Source organism: Mugil cephalus, chromosome 18, assembly GCF_022458985.1.
Source record: "Mugil cephalus isolate CIBA_MC_2020 chromosome 18, CIBA_Mcephalus_1.1, whole genome shotgun sequence".
Classification (NCBI taxonomy): domain Eukaryota; kingdom Metazoa; phylum Chordata; class Actinopteri; order Mugiliformes; family Mugilidae; genus Mugil; species Mugil cephalus.
In genome coordinates this window covers 4,178,007-4,200,265 of record NC_061787.1, presented here as the reverse complement: position 1 = coordinate 4,200,265, position 22,259 = coordinate 4,178,007, and the positions used below count along the sequence as shown (strand labels likewise).

Sequence of the window (22,259 nt, the reverse complement as noted above, 5' to 3'; positions counted from 1 at the left end):
ATATCTCAGAGATTTCAGATTCAGAAAACAAAGGCACTTTGAAGGAACAAAAAACAAAATCTACAACAGTAACAAAGTAAATACAAAACATGACTGTAAGAGATGTAGTGTGGGTATATAATACCCATAACATATAATAAAAATAATATAATAAAGAACAAAACAAACCGTAAACAAATAATAACAATAAGTAAGTTAATACAAAATAAAAAATATATGAAAATTAATAAATTAAACCTCTATTTCATCCCTGATTTGTCTTTTAAGACGAAGAAGAAGTAAAATAAGAATATAAAATATATATATATAAAAAAATAGAAAAGAAGATATAATACAGACAAACATCGCAGAATTCAAGTAAAATAAGTACAAAAATATAGAAAAACAAGTGTTTGTGTGTGTGTATATATATCTACCATTGGGAAGGATGCAGACAGTGGAAAAATGCAGGTATGAATATATATATATGTAGAGAACAGTGTTTACTGCTCATTAAATCCAAGTTATATCACTTATGCCATTCTTCATGATACTGCACCGCAGCTGTTTTTTATTTTATTCTTAAGCCGGCGCTTGTGTTTCCCAGGTGGAGGAGTTCACCAGCGTGTACGAAGAGGTCGACGAGGACCAATACTCAAAGATGGTTCAGGAGAGACAAGAGGACGACTGGATCATCGATGACGGTGAGTTACGCTTTCCTGAATCTGCTGAGAGGAAACCGGTCGAGGAAGACGACTGCTAACGTGTCTCTTCTTCCAGATGGAACAGGCTACGTGGAGGACGGACGAGAAATCTTCGACGATGACTTGGATGAAGACGTAGTAGAGAGCAAAAAAGGTGAACGCTTAGAAGCACGACGCTGGGCAGGGACGAAGGCGGATGGTTTATAACGACGTGTGGTAACGGTTTGGTTGTTTGTTTTTTTTGGCAGGACAAGGAGCCAGAGGAGCGGACTCAAAGAAAGCCACGAAGAAGTCGGCCGTGTCTAAGCCCAACACCATTAAGAGCCTCTTCATGAACAGTAATGTTAAGAGACCTGCTGAGGTTTGTGTCATTGATCCACTTTCATCATGGAAGTTTGTTGTGTTGCCACAACTCAACAGTTTAGTTACTTTCCACTCGAATAATCAAAAATTAACCCACTTCCTCATAATAATAGTAATAAATAAGAAACCTAATACTATACTAAAGCAAATAGTCATTAAGAGAAGAATGAATGAATAATGTATAATTATTCATAATCTTTAACCAGTTTCATCCTTGTACCTTTTATAAATCATGTTTTTATACGTTTTCTTAAACTTCTCGTTGTTTCATCATTCAGACGGTTCCAAAGTTTTACACCATAAACACTAAACACTTCCCTTCACTGCTGCACTTTTCAGAAGTTTTGTCATTTTTTAAAAATGTTATAAATGTATTTATTAGTTTTTGTTTGCGAGTTACAACAGATCAAGTCACATGTAACAAATCAAACTTTTTTTCTCTCCCTCTTCCCCATCACCAAACTTGTACAGGAAAAAAGAAATAAATAAAATAAAAATGGCTAAAAAATATTTAAATAAAAAATAAACTAATTAATAAAAAAAAAAAATAGCTAAAAAGTATTTAAATAAAAAAAAATAAACTAATAAATAAATAAAATAAAAAATAGCTCAAGAATATTTAAACATTATTTAAATAAATTAATTAATTAATAAAAAAGAACACAAAAATATTTAAATGAATACATTTTAAATAATAAATAAATAAAAAATGCTATTTGGTATACATATCTACATGCCCACATGGACACAGATACAGATATGCACACATATATACACATTTATGTGCACACACTCACTTTAATTAGATAGAAAACAGTTACAACACAAATGCATTTAATTTTTCAGGACATTATATGACACCACATGGATATTTTACTCCCTCAGAGCCTCCTCCTGCTGCAGCAACTTACCAATATCAGCATCATGTCTTTAAAAAAAACACACATAAAAGGTCTCAGTGTTTTCCCAGTTAAGTGAAATGATACATTTAGCTTCAAATACACACATAACCTACAAATCTAGAGTCTTTACTTCTTAAGTGTGGGACAGTTGGATATAAGCCCAGAAGGAAAAGCCTGGGGTCCGGGGGAAACTTCTTAACTAACTAATTCATTGTTTGTCATTTTGTCTTTTGCAGAAGGACGTGGACTTGTCCAAGGACGACCTGTTAGGAGACATCTTACAGGACCTGCACTCTGAGGTCGGCAGCGTTACATGACATAAAAACTCAGAGCTACATTATGATCCAGGAGTTTTCAACCAAAACGATTTCTGTGAACTGACTCTGAAGCTTTTTGTTGCTTTGTAGTTGAGAACAAGAACATTTTTTTCATTATAGTTTTATCGTTACAGTGTTTTTTTTTAATGCATTTTTAACTCGTTTCAGAAATCGACTCTTCTGACTCCTCCACCGGTGGTCACTCTGAAGAAGAAGAAGTCTCTGGGATCACCCATGAATCCCTTCTCCATCAAACCTCAGGTGCCGAAGGTATCCGCCACATCATTATGACCACAGCTACACATAGACAGGGAAGGTCTTTGGTGAATTAAAACGTTTAACCAATCGTTTAAACCGTTGTAGCAGGAGTCGCCCTCGGCTACGGCGTTAAAGGCCAAAGTGATCCGACCGCCGCCTTCAGACCCCGCCCCCAGGCCGCCGTCCCACCGTCCTCCATCCACATCCGTCCGTCCTCCGGAAAAGCAGAAAGTGAAAGTGAAAGTGGAGGAGATGCATGAAGAAGACGATGAAGGTTCGCGAATCTCTTAACTTTTCGTGCTTTTCTCCCACACAAACCAGAGTTTAACCTTCATGTTAATGTGCTTCTTAGTGAACGATGCCAGTGCATTCGATGGGGTGGACTTTGATGAACCGATGGAGGTTGGGCTCAAAGAGGAGGAGGAGGAGGAGGAGGAGAAACCTGCAGTGAAAGAAGATGCTGAGCCTGAACCTAAAGCAGCAGTTAAAGTTGAGCCCAAAGCTGAACCTCAAGACCTTCTGTGAGTTCTTTATCTGCTTGGTTTCTGCAGCAGTAGCACAGTAAGAAGAGGGAGTGAAATGAAATTAAATAAAATTAGTTTGTTTATTTGCACAAGATAGAAAACATTAAAAACGGTATAAAAGTGGTTAGTAGTTGTGCAGGAAAGATGGATGAAACTAAAGATCATAAAGAAAAAGAAATACAAAGGTAAAAATCATTGTTTTCAAAATTTAGAGGAAAGTGAAATGAATGGAAATACATTGTGTGCAAAATCAGGAAGAAAATATTACAAAAAAGTACAAAAATTCATTATATATATAAAACCATTATGGCCTTTTTACAGAAAAACACCTATTTAGGACCCGAAGTGAATTGAATGCTGTTTATGAACAGTTTTAGAGCTCATTCTTTTTTGAAAGCTAAGACTCTGAAGTTTCTATCACAAAAGTCAGAATCACTTTAAGTGGTTTTGTTGTTGAGAAAATCAAAGTTCTCACACAGTTAAAAAAAAAAAAAAAAAAAAAGTTATTGGCTTCTTCTGAGTTTTTTTTGTTATCTGATGCCTTCAGAAAAAAAACTGAGGGCAGATCTCATCTGGATAACACAAGATTATTATAGCATGAAGTCGTACTTACATTCAGTTCAATTTGCATTTAAAAATGACCAAAACTGAGTTACTTTACCCTTTTTTTTCTAAGTGTATAACCAGGCGTTTTCAAACTGTGCCATTTAGATACATTGTGAATAAAAAGGCCAGAACTTGTGTCACTGATGTAAACGGTTACAATTCAAAGTGGTGGTGACGTATTAAAACATATTGAGAAGGTGTTGAAATGAACTTGAAGACTCCTGTGTATAACCCGCGTTAACGGATGATTAATCCTTATATAGTTAGTGAGCAGGAGTTCAGTCTCAGCATCTTCCCTCTCGTCCTCTTTTCCAGATCCGGGAGAATCGAAAGCTCCTGGGGACAAGATGATGAGGGTGGAGCGAGTGAAGCTCCTGCAGAGGTGCTGGTCGACTCCAGCAAACTTCCTCTGGTGGAGGGACCGGACGGGGAGCAGGTTTTCCGCTTCTACTGGTTGGACGCCTTTGAAGATCAATACAACCAGCCAGGTAAGGCACATTTAAACCTGCAGTGAACATAAAGAAGATCCTACGCTTGAGATTCTCTGCTCTACAGTGTAACCCTATGGAGTAGATGTGCTGTGTTGAAATAAATGTCTTATTTTCACCATTAACAGGCCTATAAATGTTATAACTAACGTCTGTCAATGTGTAAAAGGCCCTCACTTAAATATCCCAGCGTCTACTTCCTTTAAATATCTTAAATGAGCTGTAAAATGCTTTGTAGCTCAATCACCTCATCAGTCATGGAGCTTTGTTTACCTTCTCCTCAGTCTCCGTGTTCACCTTCTCCTCAGTCTCCCTGTTCATCCATCACCGTTAAAAGGTTGAAATTAAACTAGTCTTACTGTTATTTAGTATTATCATTATAGCATTAGCACGCTAGCCATGAAGTTATGTAGCCAAAGTTACGTGTCAGTTAAATGTGTTTATCTACATGGACATAAATTACATGAACACATGAGTTTCACAGTATATATGACGCTAGCTGCTATTTTTCTGAGTCTTTAGTCTAGATAACTAGCTAGCATAAGGTTAGCAAAAGGCTAGCATGAGGCTAGCATGAGGCTAGCATAAGGCTAGCATGATGCTAGCATGAGGCTAGCATGAGGCTAGCATGAGGCTAGCATGAGGCTAGGTTAGCTTCAGACTTCATTGATTTGGAAGCACTGTTCTAAAGAGCCCGTTCAGGTTTGTTGATCACATCCTGATCCCGATAGTTTAATTAATTCATTAATTAATTTTTCTGTGGTCTAGGTGTCGTCTACCTCTTTGGGAAAGTGTGGATCGAGTCGGCCAAGTTCCACGTGAGCTGCTGCGTTTCCATCAAGAACATAGAGCGAACCATGTACCTCCTGCCCCGAGAATACGTGAGTCTGAGGATCTGCTGAAAGTCAGTTCTGTTTCTGTGACCATGTCCCATCTGAGGAGAATTCATTTATGAAAGTAGACAGATTCAGTTCAAGTCTGAAGTTTACAGACACAGGTTTAAGTTATTAAAGGTTGGGACGTCTACTTTATACTTGACACAAGTTACTTTTCCTTTGATTATTTATACTTTAAAAAAAAATGCAGATCCAAAACTTCAAATAGCCAAACTATGATTTGCAGCTGCACATGGGGATAAACAACTTTCTACTGGTTGAGAGAGGAATTAATGCAGTAGATTGACTAAGGATGAAGTGTTTTACTGTGAGTAAATATTGTAGAATAATCCCAAACTAGAAGTAAAACAGGTTTGCATGGTCCTGGGTTAGATGGCTGCTAACGTGGAAATCTGGGGACATTTAAAGATTAAAAAAGAGTTGAATTACATTCATTTCATTTATTTTGACATATTTATTCATATTTAAACTATTATGTCTGTAATGTCAATAGCAGCCCAGCCAGCTACCGTAATAATTGTAGTCTGCGTGCAACTTTTTTTCTCCTCCCATTCATAAAAAGGAAGAAACAATGACAGACGTTAGCCACAAAGTTAAAGCTTGGTCCCAAATGGACAATTACTACAAGTAAACTTCTTACACGTTGTGGAAAAGAGGCTTAAAGTAAAACAAAATCAACTATTATAAAGCCCTGACGTCAATCCAGTAGAAAAAAAACATGACACCAGTTCAGTCTGGAGGAATAAACTAAAACTACTTCTACAAGTCAGAGTCAGAAGCTCATCAAAGGCAACACAAGATATTTCTAGTGATCCTCACATGAGTTTAAATCTACTTAGTTCATTTAAACTTCAGACATCAGTTGTATTTAGTTGCATTGTTTATGTCATAGTGGCTCCAGATGTTCAGCGTTTCATCCATCTACCATCATGTTTTTGCTGTAAGACGCAGCTCATGTCTGCAAGAATCAGCTGATAACGACGGCGTTTGTGTTGAAACAGAAAGCAAACCCCAAGACTGGGGAGGTGTCGGACACTCCTGTGGGGATGATGGACGTCTACCAAGAGTTCAGCTCGCTCTCTGAGAGGTTCAAGATCATGAAGTTCAAGTCCAAGGTTGGTATCGACCCTTCATATGAACTGTGGAAACTGTGATTTATTTATTTATTTAAAAAAAGCTGTGTCTTTAACTTGTGTTTAATTGTCCCTGCAGAAAGTGGAGAAGAATTATGCTTTTGAAATTCCTGATGTGCCCAGTCAGTCCGAGTACCTGGAAGTCAGATATTCTGTGAGCAGACACACACACACACACACATATATGTATATATATATATAGTCCAGATCTGCAGTCTTTTTGGTTAAAAGCACATTAATTATTTGTTTTTTTTGCAGGCTGAATTCCCAGCGCTGCCCTCTGACCTGAAGGGGGCGACCTTCTCCCACATTTTTGGAACCAACACCTCCAGTCTGGAGCATTTCCTCCTCAGCCGCAACATTAAAGGCCCCTGTTGGCTGGATATCAAGACACCACGTAAGAACAGACACATAATATCAGGGCTTAAAGTATCAGGGATCTCCCCTACGTGTGGCGTTAGATCGTGATTAAAAAAAAACAAACAAACAAACTTGTTGATGAGTTCAACAGTAACGCAGGTTTCCTTCTCCAAACTAACATCACTAGTAGAGGTGGGTATTGGACAAGGACTTCACGATACTTGAGTCATGATACGATACATTATTGCAATATTCTGCAAAGTTCACTGAGAAATTTTAAATGCAGCTTAAAATACAAGTTGTAAATATTTACATCAGATGATAGTTTGGACAAATTGGGTCAAAAAACAACATTAATCCAAAAGATCCATTGCAAATTTATTGCAGTTGTGCAGAAAAAGTGGTCGCTGTTCACGATCGTCCGAAAACACGACTTTTTCTTGGATCTTAGAAAACTTGGTTGGGAACCGGCCGATGCTGCATTCAAGACAACTTGGGGAAAAATGAACTCTGAGTTGTCAAACTCTGAAATTACTGCTTTACATATTTTAAGGTTCAGCAAACGATGACTATATATATATATTTATTATTATTATTATTATTTTCTCCTCAGAGTTAACCTGTGACCTGTGAATGCTATGATAACTGAATTTTCCGAGTTTTCATGAACACATCGTGCATCAAAGTCCCTGTTGTGGGAAAGATAAATTTATGAAGCTGTGAGAATGTGTCCGAACAACAAACAAATGATTTAAAAATAGTAATAACTAATATTAAATGTTAAAAGTAAAGTTTTTACTTACTTTTTTTACTTTTTTTACTTACTTTAAGCCCTTTTACACACTGTAAATTTGCATGTTACATGAAATTACAGGTTAAAAATGAGACCTTTCTGTCTTAAATTCAGAAGTTAACGTGCAGTTTTGATTTGTAACCTGTGTTTGTGTTAGAGCTGATGAACCAGCCGGTCAGCTGGTGTAAAGTGGAGGCGCTCGCTCTCAGGAGCGACTTGGTCTCTGTGATCAAAGACCTGCCTCCTCCGCCCGTCACCATCATGTCCATCAGCCTCAAGACCGTCCAGAACCCCAAGACGCACCACAACGAGGTCAGGCACAGTGAAACAGAGAGAAACAGAGAGGGAGGGAGGTTTATCTCTGTTTACCTCAAACACACTGAACTTTAATGACCGAACTGATCTTCCTTTGCAGATCGTGTCTCTCGCTGCACTCGTCCACTATCAGTTCCACATGGATAAAGCTCCTCCTCAGCCTCCGTACCAGACTCATTTCTGTGGTGAGTATTTATAGTATTAAGTGGAAAATTATTCCCCTTTCACACATATAAGCACGTAGACATGAAGACTGATATGAGATGTTGAAGTTTACTTTATTTTTCAATCTCAAGACGAAACTCTGATGAGAACATTTTTGTCTTCTCAGTTGTCAGTAAACCAGCCGACTGCATCTACCCGTACGACTTCAAAGAGGCTGTGAAGAAGAAGGTAAATCTATATATATGTGTGTGTGTATATATATATATATAATTAGTGCTGAGAACTGAGGTTATCGCTGGGCTATTTAAGTGTCATGTAGGAGCAGGAGAAGTACATGTTTGAAGCCGAACCATTAATTTCCTTAGGCTCAAAGTTCTTTATTGTCATTTCTATGTTGCACATACGGATTAAATTTGCCGTACACAGAGCAGTAGAAGGCGGGGGCCACGTCATTAGTGCTGCATTGTGTCCTCATTTACTAAAATATTAAAGAATATAGACACTGATTGGTGCGTCTTCGTCTCGGTTAGAACGGGAAGGTGGAGATTGCTGCTACAGAACGGACTCTGCTCGGTTTCTTCCTGGCCAAGATGCACAAGATCGACCCTGACGTGCTTGTGGTGAGTTCTCTTTTTATTTTTATTTATTATTTATATATGTGTGTGTTTATATCTAATGCTGGTGGGTTTTGTTGTTGTTCATCCATTGATGGTGGTTTATTCTTTCTCGTGGCTGATCAGATATTCTGGTCAGGAGACAAGTGTTTTAACAGCCCCCCCCTTTCTTTTTGTTTGTTGTGCAGGGTCACGACATCTTTGGTTTTGACTTGGAAGTTCTTCTGCAGCGGATCAATGTGTGCAAGGTTCCACACTGGTCTAAAATTGGACGCCTCAGGAGGGCCAATATGCCCAAACTGGGGGTAGGACACCAGAAAAAACAAAAAACGAAAGAGTTTTTTCTTGTTTCTGTAACACACTGCAGCAGTCTAACATCTTATGTGTGTTTGTGTGTGTGTGCAGGGCCGTGGATCCTTTGCAGAGAAGAGCGCCACCTGCGGGCGCCTGGTGTGCGACGTGGAGATCTCGGCCAAGGAGCTGATTCGCTGTAAAAGTTATCATCTGACTGAACTCGCTGCACAGGTGCTGAAGACGGAGAGGATCGTCGTGCCCCCGGAAGACATCAAAAACCTCTACAGGTGGTTAGAAAGACACACGTCTCTTGTTACTGTTCACATTAGACGGAACTAAAGTTTTGTTTTTTTGTTTTTTTGTCATCAGTGACTCTCCTCACCTGCTCTACCTGCTGGAGTTGACCTGGACAGACGCTAAGATGATCCTGCAGATCATGTGTGAGCTGAACGTGCTGCCTCTCGCCCTGCAGATCACCAACATCGCTGGAAATGTCATGGTAGGGGGCGCCGTTTCCCTTTTAACGCCATTTAACCTCCGTAACATTCTGTTCATGGTGGTAACGTGCAAATAAATTACATGCTTCAAATGCAACCGGCTCAATTCAGTCAAACTTTATATCGTGCAAAAGATGCAACTTAAAAAACAATAGACTCAAGAGATGCTTCATTCTCCCACATATGTATGTAAACAGACACACAGGCATGCACATTTTAAAAATAACTACAAATTATAATTTAGTAATCACCTAAAGGATAAAAATAAATAAAATTCAATTAAAAGCAATAAAGCTAAAGCTAAAGAGGTAAAAATAATAAAATAAGTTAAAGTTAGTTAGAAGTCAGACTAAAAATTATAAAATGATAAAGTAAATAAATTAATATATAAAAATAATAATAAAAATAATTAAAATTAACTCAAAAGTCAGACTAAAATTATAAAAATTTGTAAAATTAAGTTAAAGGTCAGACTAAAAAAATAAAAAGGTAAAATAAATAAAATTCAGTAAATAACCAGACTAAAAATATAAAAATAATAATAAAAATAATTCAAATTAAGTTAAAAGTCAGACTAAAGTGATAAAAATAATTCAAATTAAGTTAAAAGTCAGATAAAAAAAAATATAAAATAATAAATAATTAATAAATGAATGAATGAATAATCAGACTAAAAGGTAAATAAAACTCAGTTCAAAGTTCAAAGCACGACTAAAAAGGTTTGACCTTAATAGTAGAAGGAGACATTTTGGTTAAAATGTAATTAAAGACTTTTTATTAAGAGCTTTTAAAACCATTAAGAGGATCTTTAAATCAATTCTGAAGCCGACCTTAGAGACTTTAAATTTAGTGTAATGTTTGCTCTCTCTTTCTGGTCCAAGCAAACTCTGTAACACGTGACTTATTTTTATTTATTTATTATTTTTCTGGTCATGTTTTTCTCCCCGTTATTATTTTCTCCTCCCTTCTTAGTCTCGTACTCTGATGGGCGGCCGCGCTGAGAGGAACGAGTACCTGCTGCTTCACGCCTTCCACGACAAAAACTACATCGTCCCTGACAAACCCTCCTTCAAAAAGACCCAGATGGAGATGGTAAATATACACACACATCTTTTTATTGTCCACCTAATGACCTCCAACCTTATTCCAGACGACTCTTACCGTTACGACGCCGCTGCTGCAGAAACTGTCAACATCATTTCATGCGTCCTTGTGTCTCTTTTTGTCTCAGGCCGAAGGAGAAGAAGATGTTGATGCAGGGAAAGGGAAGAGGAAGAAGAAAGCAGCCTATGCTGGAGGTCTGGTGCTGGATCCCAAAGTCGGTAAGAGCAGTTTTTTTTTGTTCTTTTCATCCTTTACATTTAAAGTTCATGATGATTCACCATCTCTCTTTCTCTTCTGTACATCAGGTTTCTACGATAAGTTTGTGCTGCTGCTCGACTTCAACAGTCTGTATCCCTCAATCATCCAGGAGTTCAACATCTGCTTCACCACCGTGCAGAGGGAGGCATACAACTCGCAGAAGAAGAATGAGGTGTGTGTGTGTGTATGTACGATGCATCCATGAATTAATAGTCATTCATTCATAAAAACTCTTGTGTTTCCTTGGTAACAGGTGGACGAGGCCGAGGAGATTCCTGAGATTCCAGACTCGGACCTGGAAATGGGAATCCTGCCCAAGGAAATCAGGAAGCTGGTGGAACGGCGTAAACAGGTCAAGCAGCTCATGAAGCAGCAGGACATCAACCCGGACCTCTACATGCAGGTACTGACAGAGAAGAACGTCGGGGTTTTAGATGCTGGGGAGGTCTGTGTAGTAGCTACATGCACTCACACTAACAGACGTAGAATAGAACAGAAGCTGGTACAGAAACACACACAGACGTCCACATAAGTATTAGAAGCAGTAAGAGGAGTGAAAATGGAAGATTGGTAATAATATATAAGACTGTATAAACGTGCATGTCTGTGCAAAAGAGCTGCAACAGTGGAAAATAAAAAGTGGTAGTAAAAGGAGAAGTGGTGGTTCCAGACTAAACTAAACTGTACAGTTGACTGAACATTTTTATATGGAGTTTATACAAAGTAGTTTATTTTTTTGTTTGTTTTTCTGACTAATTTATTTACTTTTATTTTGGTTTATTTTATGAGTAGTTTTTATTTATTTATTTTTATTTTGGAGTAATTTTTTCCTGTTTTTATGAGTAATTTATTTATTTATTTTTGGTTATTTTATGAGTAATTTTTTTTAATTTATTTTTATTTTGGAGTAATTTTTTCCTGTTTTTATGAATAATTTATTTATATTTTGTTTTGGTTTGTTTTCCTGTTTTTATTTATGAGTATTTTTTTCCTGAGTTATTTCATTTAAGGATTTTTTTCTGTGTAATTTATATATTTTTTTGTTTTTCCAAGTTTTTTCTTCTTCAGTTTTTTCTATGTGTTTTTGTTTGTTTGTTTTTCCAGGTATTTTTTTTTTCTTTTTCTGAGTAATTTATTTATTTTTTTGGTTTGTTTTTCCTGTTTCTCTGATTTTTCACCACCTTCCTTGTTTTTCATGGTAATTTTCCCTCCTGTTTTTTGGGGTTAATTCTTTTCCTGAATTATTGAGATACTTTTAAGTCCCGCGAGAACCTCCAACCTGCAGGTGACTCTGTGGTGGCTCATAGGTGACTCCTGCCATCCTGCACAGACCACGTCTTCAACTTTATTGTTTTATTATTATTATTGTTATTATTATTATTATTATTATTATTATTATTATTATTGTTGGCTCGGTACGGTAGAAAGTTGAAGGTGTGGTCTGTGCAGGATGGCAGTAGTCATAATAGGAATTGTGCACTTGCAGGTTGCAGATACTTAGAAGTATCTCTAAACAAAAGTAATTTTCCATTGGGAAAAACACCTGATGCATCAAATCTATGTGAAGTTACTTTTTTTTTTTTTTTATCTGTTTGCTAAAATATGTTTTTCTCTTTTGTTCCTCAGTACGACATTCGTCAGAAGGCTCTGAAACTCACCGCCAACAGTATGTACGGCTGCCTGGGGTTCAGCTACAGCCGCTTCTACGCCAAACCGCTCGCCGCCCTGGTCACGCACAAGGGCAGAGAGGTGAGTCGAGCGTCCACACCGGGGCATTAACGCATGTTAACGGTCAAACATAAACATAAACAATACTTTACACACAAACACGCTCGCTTTTATCCGACACCACGTTCAGGCCAATTTGATCTAAAGAAAACAGAATAATAACCTAAAAGTAGCGACAACTCCAGATTTTTACCATTTGTTTTAGTGCAGAGAAGAAAAAGTGTAATTTGGACACGTTACTGTCCTGGCTGGACAAATTAGGAATAGCAGTTAGTTTCGCTGATTTTTTGCACTTTGCAAATTCATGCAAATCATCTAGTGCTCTGCTTTTTAGCCCAGGAGCCGTATGTTTGACACGTTTGACTTAAGAGTCGCCAGAGTAATAAAAGTAATTGCTCCCATTTTCATCCACAAGAGGGCACTGCTGCATCACCTTCCACGCCGAGCGCCTCTCCTCCCTCGATCCTCTTTCCTTTCTGACTTCTCCTCGTTACCTTTTTGGCTTCCTCCCGTCTCACATTTCTCACCCATTCTCTCGCTCCATATTTCATCCCATTCACCCGCTTCACCTCCTCCGCTCTAAATAGTCGGGACAAGAGAACCTGTTTCTAACGTCTGCGTTATCAATAACGCCGCGCGAGTATTAACCAATAAGTAAAATGCCACAGGGGGTGCACACGTTAAAAAAACTCGCACTGCGTCCGTGTGGACTCTGACGGAGTACGGACTTCTTTTAACACTCCGGGGTGGAACGACGCGGGCACTGCACGCTTAATAAATTGGTGCAAAGCAGCATGTGTACTGCATGACATAAACAGCTAAAGCTGGTATTGTAACCGAACACCGCACACACTCACACTCTCCCACTATGTCAGTGGTTGTACTCGTGTTCGTTTAATGAGCTCTAACAGTACAAGTCCTCAGCAGAGGCATCGGGCTTTGCCTCGGGGGACTCCTTCATTAAGATCCCCTTACACGCTCATTGTGCTCCCTAATAGAGGGCAGGGCAGTAACTCACTGTGCGTGTTTGTTATTTTGTCGGTCCGTTCGTGCCTGCAGTCATGCCCGTTGTTCGGGGCTGACGGAGCTACATTGTTAAAGTTGTGCGTTGGATTCGCTGCTGCAGGTGGGAGTTTCTCTCGCTGCCTGTATCTGGTAGCTTGTATCTGTCAGCAGCCAGAGGTGGATGGGTTAATTACATTTTACCTCCCACTTGCTTCGCTTTATCCAGGAAGCATCAGCCGTCTGAGGCGAGAAGTAGGCTACATTACCATTCTTTGAAATGGAGACGTTTTGCGGCTAAATCACCTTATTTATAGCGTATTCACACATAGTTTCCTTAAGGTAATAAACCAAAACGCTGTATAGTGTTATTTTTTTACTTCATAGGCTGCATATATCAGGGTTAATGCAGAGTCTTAAATTTAATAATCCCAATTTAAGGCCTTAAAAAAGTCTTAAATTACATTTCTTTGCAAGTTGACCCCCTCTGGCCTCGGCCTGTTATGTTTCTGTTCCCCATTAGAGGTTTTAAAAAGGCCTTAAAGTTCAAAGCTGCAGAAACTCTAATATATTATTTGGAGAAAATACATTTTGCAACTGTAGCTGAGCCACAAATATCTCTAAAATGGATATGAATGAAAATTCTGCTACCTCTTGTAAACGTATGTTCAGGGTTTTCTATACAGAATTAACACTATTAATTTACTTCACCACGGTCTCATAATATTATATTCTTGCACGTTTCAAGCAACGTTTTCCTTGCGTTGTTTTTCCTTTTGCTCCCCAAAGCCGCCTCCACCTCAGACCCTCCACATACACACCACTCTGTAATTTAACCCTAAAAAAGTCAACTCGCGTAGCATGTGAAGCTAATTACGTTGTTTGCTAATGAAAAATGTTACCGCCGCTTTTTAAAACCCGATGTTTGTCCTCTTTGATTGTTAGACCACGGAGATTTACAATTATTGAAAGAGAGTTGGTCAAAACCCAAATGAAATGAGCTAGCTAACAACTTTGGATTGGTAGCTAGCTCGACGTTATCTAGCTACTTTGTTTATTTGCTTGAGATTTAGCTTCAGCGCGGTTTGATCCACGGCTCCTGTTGTGTGTTTTCGGCTTTGTGAAACTCCCTAACACATGCCACAAGCGCACAGCTTCACCGTTTAGCTTTGTCGGAGGTTTATGGCAGCTTGTTTACATAGCAACGGTTGCTAGGATGTACGATTGGACAATGACGGTTTGGGGGCGGGGTTTCGCGAAAGGTCAATTGTAACAATGTATCGTAGTAAAAGAATGAAACTCATCAAAAATACGAACAAAGTAAGAGTACGTATACAGCGTTTTAGTACATAAGTACAGCAGTGAAGTAGTTCTAGTATTTAGCTAAATACCCTTTTTTATTTTTTTTATTATTATGTTTAAGTAAAACTGAGGATAACGCTGTTTCTAGTACCGAGCCGGTTAATCTCTGACTGCAGGCAGCGGTCGTATGAACAAAATGGCCGAGTTTCACTGAATTTGTGCGAAGCTCAAAAGTCAAAAGACCGTAAGCCAAGTAGTTCTTGGTAGTTTCCGACAGCAGCGAGCCAGAAAAGCCAGCTGGCGTTTATAGCCGGGTTTCTAGTGTATTTGTGGGTATTGCCGCTTGCACTCCCGCCCCCATTTTAATCGTCACATTTGCACTCTCCTTTCATCTCATGATTTAGGAGGCTTTTTATTTTTATAATTGTAACACGTACACTGATCACTACTCTGTCCGCGGTGTAAATCCAACCCCCCCCACCCTCCACCCCCCCCTCCACCGCGTTCCCATCATCTGTTTGGACGAGTGTCCGGAGCGAATGTGCATGTGTTCTCTGTATTTACTGATTGGCCGAGCTCTCATCTTTCTCTCACTCTCGTTTTAAATTGAGGCCTAACCCCCCCCACCACCACCCCCATCCCACCACCACCACCACCACCCATAGCCCCCCCCCCCCATGTGGCGTAACGGGTCAGGCCCGGGGGGTCCACAGTGGTTTTTTCGCGGCTCTGGGAGGGTTCAGATGTTGGAGGCTTAGAGGGGGTTGACAGACCCTTGGCTGTGGCTCTTCTCATCAAATTTGCCAACTTAAGAGGGGAATGCCCCCACTTATCTCCCCGTTCGGACTCTTTACGTGTGCGTTACGTCTTCCCCCCTCGCGCTATCTCGAATCTATGTGCCCGGTGTGTGTGTGTTTGTGTTAATACCCATTTGTGTGCGCGCACAAGTGCTACTGGCCGAACTCTGCCCTTTGTCGGGGGACCATTTGTTGTGGCCCTGCTCTGTCCTGGTATGTGTGGGTATTAAGGGTGGTGGTGGTGGTGGTGGGGGGGGTGGTGGGTATTAAGAGGAAGGTGAAGGTTTTGGATTACACAGCCGAGGGTCCACCACAGATTGATGTCCCCCTCAACCCCTCTGCGTTATTTTGGGTTCTTTTGTATGTTGGCCAGAGAACAGTTGGGCGCAGGGAGACGGATAGATGCATGAAACACGGGCAACTTATAACGCATGTGGTTATAATAGGCTGATAAATGCATTTGTCACACCAGGAAGACTTTTAATGTGCTGCTGACCGCCGGCTGGTGGATCTCTGAAATCAACTCAGACAAAGGGGGAGAATTAGCAGGAACAAATGGGGGGGGGAATTAAGCCCCGCGGATCAGTTTCAGGAAAATCTGAAGGGCATTTCCTCTTGCTGGTGTTAATTTCTCGTGTTTGGCTTAACGTTGCGTCCGTGGAAATAGAGAAACGCACCATAAAATCAGCTTCAAGGCACTGCTCTAGCACAACACACATATATATATATATATATATAGATATATGTGTGTGTGTATAAGAAGCCTTTAACGAGATGGCCGTTTCATTATGGAGCATTAGTCCTGAAAATGGACACCATCTTTGGTCACGCCAAATTAAAAGTTGTCTCTTTTTATTTTTAGGGCGTGTGTTAGTGTGTTTATGTTCCTCTTAATCGACTAAAGTTAACAGCACAGGCCGCTGGAAGCTGCTGATTGTTTCGGATCGCAGATTGGTTCAACCTTTGGCCCCTTGGCCGGCGAATCTGACGGCCATTAGCAGGTGCGTGTGTCTCGGGATTGGAGGACGACTCCCGAAAGCCGTCCTGCTGTAATTGAGTCTCTGTCCTTGTGTTTAAAAACAGCCTGACAGGAGCTCGTAGTTGACATTATTGGATGGCATGCGGAGTGAAGGATAGGAGCGGGCTTGTGTAACAGAGCCGGAGGGTGCGGAGAGGTCAGAGTTTGGTTTAGGTTAAACCCCCCTTTGCACGTACATGTGTGCGAGGGTGCGTGTCGGCTGTAATGAAGTCTAAGTAAATGTTGTTGCCCCTGGTGCCTGTCGTTCAGGTTCTGTGTCATCCTCCTTGTCTCAAGAATCACAAATCATTTCCCGGAATTAGACGCGGGAATACCCAAACCGCCCGATCATATCCCGTTTGTGGCCCGCGTCCGTCAAGTGCTGTGATGAAACGAGTGAGGAAATATTGTTGCCCCCATTTCTTTCATTCAGCCCTCCCGCTTCCCCCGCTGCTTCTGTTTCTGCTGCTCTGCCCGGGGTCATTTTTACATTTCCCTGAATTAGACGTAAGAGCACATAAGCTGGTGTGTCTGGGGAAATGAGGTCCGCAATGTTTCCATGGTCCCGTAGTCCCCTTAAAGAGCTGGCTTTACTCCTGATAGGAGTGGGCTTAACAAATAGTCACATGGGAGCGGCGCTGCTATTTTGGCGACATTAGCTTGTCTGTGACGGCTGACAAGCGGACGGGACAAGATTTCAGAATTCAAACTGTGACTTTGGTAACACACACTAATGAGGCCATGTGAGACCGAGCTAATGACAGGGATTATGATTGATAATGGACTGATCTGACACCTGGGGTCGTTATCAGGGCCACTGATAGCGTCGTAAATGAGTGGATAATTAGAAAATGGTTTTCACTGGCTTGGTAAGGAGGGTTATTTACATGTTTAGTTTGGATAAAAAAAAAGTTTTCTTGTTATGCTCCAACAAACAAGACCCTCTAATTTACTTGTGTACATCTGTGATGTTGTAATAATTAATACTTTTTGGGGCAGTAACAATCGTTTTTCTAAATACTAGATCATAGATAAACTTTCAAACTTTTATTCGAGCGTGATCATTTCTGACATATTATCTGTGAATGGAGAACCCATTTTGAACCCAGTGAACCTCATGAGGAACCATGTTGTTCAATATATTCTGTCGTTAATTAGGGAAGATATTAGTTGTATGATTTAACTTTTTGTCACACAGGTCGCTGTGTATCTAAAAACAAAGCTAAAACAAAAGCAGCTGGACTGGTTTCAAGTGTCTTGAATATGTTTCAACATCATCAAAGTTGTGTTTTCAGTTTTAAATGGTGAAGAGTTTAGGGGCCTGTTCAGTCGCTGGCGAGTCAATCTTTAACCTCCTGAGACACAAGCATTTGTTTGGAATGCATCTTAATTCATTTAAGATTTAGACGTTCAGGTGTTTCGGATTGGGAGGAAAAAAAATAACCATTATCTTTTGAACTGGAAGAAAATGAGGTGGACACAGGCTTAATTTCACTGTATGTTACAATTTAAGTCACCAATGTGTAACCAAAATATAAAACTGTTGCAAAAGTAGAACTTGAGACGATAAAATCCCAACGTCCTCAAACGAGTACTCGTGAATTTGTCAAAATTTTCATGTCCTATCAAACTAGAAAAGTTAATAAGCATAAATAAATAAGTCTACTGACTCTTCACTACCAGTACACAGCAGACAAAAGTGTCTCCTTATGAGGACAACAGGACTAAATAAAGCAGAATGAGCTGCAACAAACCTACAAACCCAATGTCCCCATATGAGGACGCTGGTTCGTTCAGATCCATATGGAAATAAGAATGTTTTAACAGCTAATGTATCTCTACCACTGCCCCAAAAGCCGAGAACATCGCTGTTTTATGAATATAACACCAACCCTGGACGTTTCTATGCCATCTACAGTGATAAAGGTAAATAAATGCACCATTGATTTTACAAATTAACTCAACCATATACGGCTTTTAATGACAGAATCCTACTAAAATGTACAAGGACGGAATATTTTAACATTGCTTACGGTGCTTTTTTATTTCCAAGCGTTATCCTTAATAATGGCAGTCAATCAGATCTTAACCTGGAACACTTGTGAGTGATGCTCACTTGAAATCCAAATGGCTGCTGGCCGGATACTTACCTGCAACTAGAGGAAGTTACTGTATTAAGCTCGTTACATAGAAAACAGTTCGTTCAGGCCAGATCATTTATACTCTACGAAGTGCCAAACTCCGGACAATGCAAGAGATAGATGACAAGAATCATTTTTACTTAAAGAGGTCCTGCTTTTACGCATTAACCACGCCCACTTCCAATTTCTGACCAATCACAAAATAGTTGTCATACACAAAACGAGAAAAAACGTTCTGCCCGGTTAATGTGTCAAAAACAAGCTGCGAGAACAAACTTCCTGCGGAGTATGTGACATCTTTTATTTATCTACTGAAGGCTGCTGACACCCACTTAGAGTTAATGGAAATTAGATCAATACAAACTTCTTAAAACCTGCGAATGCACCAGAAACCATTAACTCCATACACGCTGCCACCAACTCTAGAGAGTCTGTGTTGAGTTCTTGTCAGAAACTCTAATGACACGACGATGCCTCCGAGCCTCTGACCAACAACCAACAACCACACAAAACTCACTTTAATGCTACTCTCACTTTGTTTTGGGTTTAGAAAGCCGGCGGATCTTCTCCGTTGACGGACGTCTACTTTAGAGTTGGTGGTTTTTTACTAAAACTTTGTTCTGTGTCGAGAAGTCCGCGATCTTCTCCGTTGATCTCTACTTTTAGTTGGTGGTTTTACTAAACTTGTTCTGTTCGAAAGTCCGACACTTTTATTGAGAGGAGCGAATTACAACGTGCCGGTGTATTACACACTCGCCAAAGTATTGATGTAAGTGACGTCATTGAAGATGTTTGCAAGTCGTTGCATTCTTCTTCTTCTTCTTCTTCTTCTTCTTCTTCTTCTTCTTCTTCTTCTTCTTCATTCTTCTTCCTTCTTCTTTTCTTCTTCATCATCATCTTCTTTTTCCTCTTCTTCTTCTGCTTGTTCTTTTTCTTCTTCTTCTACTTCTTCTGTTTCTGCTTCTTCTTCTTCTGCTTGTTCTTTTTCTTCTTCTTCTACTTCTTCTGTTTCTGCTTCTTCTTCTTCTGCTTGTTCTTTTTCTTCTTCTACTTCTCCTGTTTCTGCTTCTGCTCCTCCGTCTTCTTCTTCTTCGTCTTCCTTTAATTCTCAAAAACCATTGAGGTTTCTCTCATTTGGAATGAAGTCGAGGTACAACAACTTGGGGAAAAAAAAAAACATTAGGAGACATTAGTCAGTGAACTGGCTAATGTCTGGTGGACACTGAAGTGAGGTGGTTTGTCTTAAAATGTCCAGGAGTGTCCATGCTGTTGGTGCACAAAAAATAAAAGCAGATTTTCCAAGTTCAGAGAGAACCTGTTGAAGTTTAAGACGTCTATTAGGAAAAAAGGCTTTAGGCCTCATGACTTATCTCTTTGTAATCTAAATCTAATAATCTTTTTCCTCTCTGATCTTTTGATTCTTGTCATCTAGCTGGTTAAGGATGTACTGTCACAACATGGAGGCGTTTTATTTAAATGGCCAGAGCTGTAACTCAGATTAACCGAGCATTACTGAGCTGTAACGTACAGTGGAGGCGTGATATTTAAGGTTGGGTTCAGAATAGATTTATTGGAAGTATATCACTGCATGACATTAAAGCTGATGAATGACGGAGGTAATTCCATCTTGCTGAGCCGTCCGTTTGCCTGCGCTCCCAAATATCACAACTTAAAGGGCCCTGTTGACTGTCTACACGTACGTTACTTATTTGCCTGACAGCATGTTAAAAATTCATCTGGGACTCCTTTGCCTGTGCCAGAGCAAATGCAGCGGCATACCAGGATGCGTCCTCTCCAGCTACCGAAGTACCATATTTTAATTGACCAGACAACCGGAGGATTGTTGTCGTTGTCGAGTTATTTACAATCAACGCCGGCGTTTGTGATCTCGGGGCCGGTTGTATTAAATCAGAGGCAGCTTTACAGCAGATTGACCTTCCCCGCAGCAGACATGAGAACACAACTGTGGCATCTGCCAGGACAGGTGTGTGTGTGTGTGGTGTGTGTGTGGTGTGTGTGTTTTGCAGTCATGCATTCTTACATGTGAGGAAATCATTTTGGTGAAAGAGGGATTTTCATGTGTGTGTGTGTGTGTGTGTGGAGGTGTTTGCACACGAGAGGCTATAAATCTTTTACGCATCTTTGTGTGTGAGATTGTGTAAGGGAAAGGGTGTGTGTACGTGCACCCATGCCCCCCCAGCTCTGACAGCGGTGTGTTCCTCCACAGGTGCTATTTCAGTCGGCCGACTGTCATCCCAAAATGCTTTTCAGCTGAGTGCTTTTCAAAACAATCGTCACTGGTGCCGCAGGCTCTTTTTACAAGGGCCCTCTGCCACACTGAGGTTTAACACGCCGCTTCTGATCTACTGATCAGCAGAGGGGTGAATGATGTGTGCGTTTGTGTGTGTGTGTGTGTGTGTAGGGTTTCAAAATGGGGCGGGGGGGGGGGGGTAATATCTCGGCTACTTCTGATGAGCTTTGCAACTTGTTTATTCGTCTGTTTCAGGGTTTTTCTGATGATGAGTCTTAAAAAGTCTAAAATGAACCCTCTGAGACCCGAACTTTTATTTGCTCTGCATTTTTAATTTCTCCAAGGATCAGTAGGACGTATAAAAACTTAGCATCATCTTTCAACAGGATGGTTTTTGAAAAAAATGTCCTCATATGTGGACACTGGGATTATTTACATTGTAATAATATATGTAATAATAAAGTCACCCAATGTGTGACAAAAGTTTATTTTAATACCTGAACATGGCTGAGAAAATGAATCGAGCACTTGATAATTAGCGAGTTTGTAGCTTGTTGCTATTGATAAAATTTGTTACATTTGTGCGTCATATCAAACTATAAAGGTTAGAAAACATAAATAAATACGTTTTAATCGTAGAATTTGTTGGGGTTTTGTTGCTGTGATCGTCTGTAGAATGAACCCGATGAAATACACGCTGCTATGTTTTTACCGACTAGTGTATTGACTCTTTGCCACCACTAGATGGCAGACTAAAGTGTCCACTAACGAGGACAATAGGTTTAAATGAAGCAGAATAAGCTACAACAAAACCGAAAATGTCCCCATATGAGACCAGGTCCAGATTAATTATATTTAGCATATAAAGAAGTTAGAAGATCATAAAATAAAAGCAACATACTTTAGTAGAAAAGTTAGATATATGTCAGGAGAAACCCAATAAACCTCTAGGGGCTTGTCAGGTGATGATAGTTGAATAATAATAAATTAATTCTGGGTCTTTTGTACTTCAGAATCAGGAATTTTACCTGGTGTATCAGCGCCACATGACATTAAATAAATGTTAACTTGGCAATAAATACAAGTTAGAAAAAATAAAAAAAAATGGAAGTATACATTGGTGCAATGACCGGAATAATTACAGGTAAGAAATGGCCGTGAATGGTGCATGCAGGTCCTAAATTTAACCCATAATAGTCTTAAAAAGGTCTTAAAAATCTCAAATTTAATTTGTTCAAACCTGCAGAAAGCCTGAGGCATATCACGGTGCAAAAAAAAAAAAAAAAAAAGGAGGATGTGGATTCAAATACTCTGAACCACTTCATCAATTAGCCTAACGGGGGTGCGATAACTAAGTGGCTCGACTCATGTGCACATGAGCACACAGGTTCCGATATGAATTAGAAGGAGATCACAAGCTGTGAAGGTTGGAGCCTTTTACAGTGAGATA

At 39.8% G+C, this 22,259-nt stretch overlaps 1 protein-coding gene across 4 annotated transcripts in view; it reads left to right on the top strand.

Moving 5' to 3' along the window:
- The window catches only part of pola1 (polymerase (DNA directed), alpha 1), a 68,640-nt gene that overhangs the window by 1,505 nt on the left and 44,876 nt on the right, over positions 1–22,259 (top strand). Inside the window, exons 3-26 of one of the 4 annotated variants that reach the window (XM_047568622.1) lie at positions 587–683; positions 760–837; positions 932–1,044; positions 2,185–2,247; positions 2,434–2,526; positions 2,632–2,797; positions 2,876–3,044; positions 3,969–4,141; positions 4,910–5,022; positions 6,039–6,152; positions 6,250–6,324; positions 6,429–6,567; positions 7,481–7,635; positions 7,739–7,823; positions 7,970–8,031; positions 8,334–8,423; positions 8,606–8,722; positions 8,823–8,998; positions 9,081–9,210; positions 10,181–10,300; positions 10,440–10,530; positions 10,618–10,742; positions 10,824–10,973; positions 12,197–12,319. In XM_047568622.1, coding sequence (XP_047424578.1) covers positions 587–683; positions 760–837; positions 932–1,044; positions 2,185–2,247; positions 2,434–2,526; positions 2,632–2,797; positions 2,876–3,044; positions 3,969–4,141; positions 4,910–5,022; positions 6,039–6,152; positions 6,250–6,324; positions 6,429–6,567; positions 7,481–7,635; positions 7,739–7,823; positions 7,970–8,031; positions 8,334–8,423; positions 8,606–8,722; positions 8,823–8,998; positions 9,081–9,210; positions 10,181–10,300; positions 10,440–10,530; positions 10,618–10,742; positions 10,824–10,973; positions 12,197–12,319 — 2,817 coding nt within the window. Of the gene's footprint in view, positions 1–586; positions 684–759; positions 838–931; positions 1,045–2,184; positions 2,248–2,433; positions 2,536–2,628; positions 2,798–2,875; positions 3,045–3,968; positions 4,142–4,909; positions 5,023–6,038; positions 6,153–6,249; positions 6,325–6,428; positions 6,568–7,480; positions 7,636–7,738; positions 7,824–7,969; positions 8,032–8,333; positions 8,424–8,605; positions 8,723–8,822; positions 8,999–9,080; positions 9,211–10,180; positions 10,301–10,439; positions 10,531–10,617; positions 10,743–10,823; positions 10,974–12,196; positions 12,320–22,259 lie in introns of all 4 variants that reach the window. The other 3 variants (XM_047568621.1, XM_047568620.1, XM_047568619.1) reach the window with 3 other exon arrangements.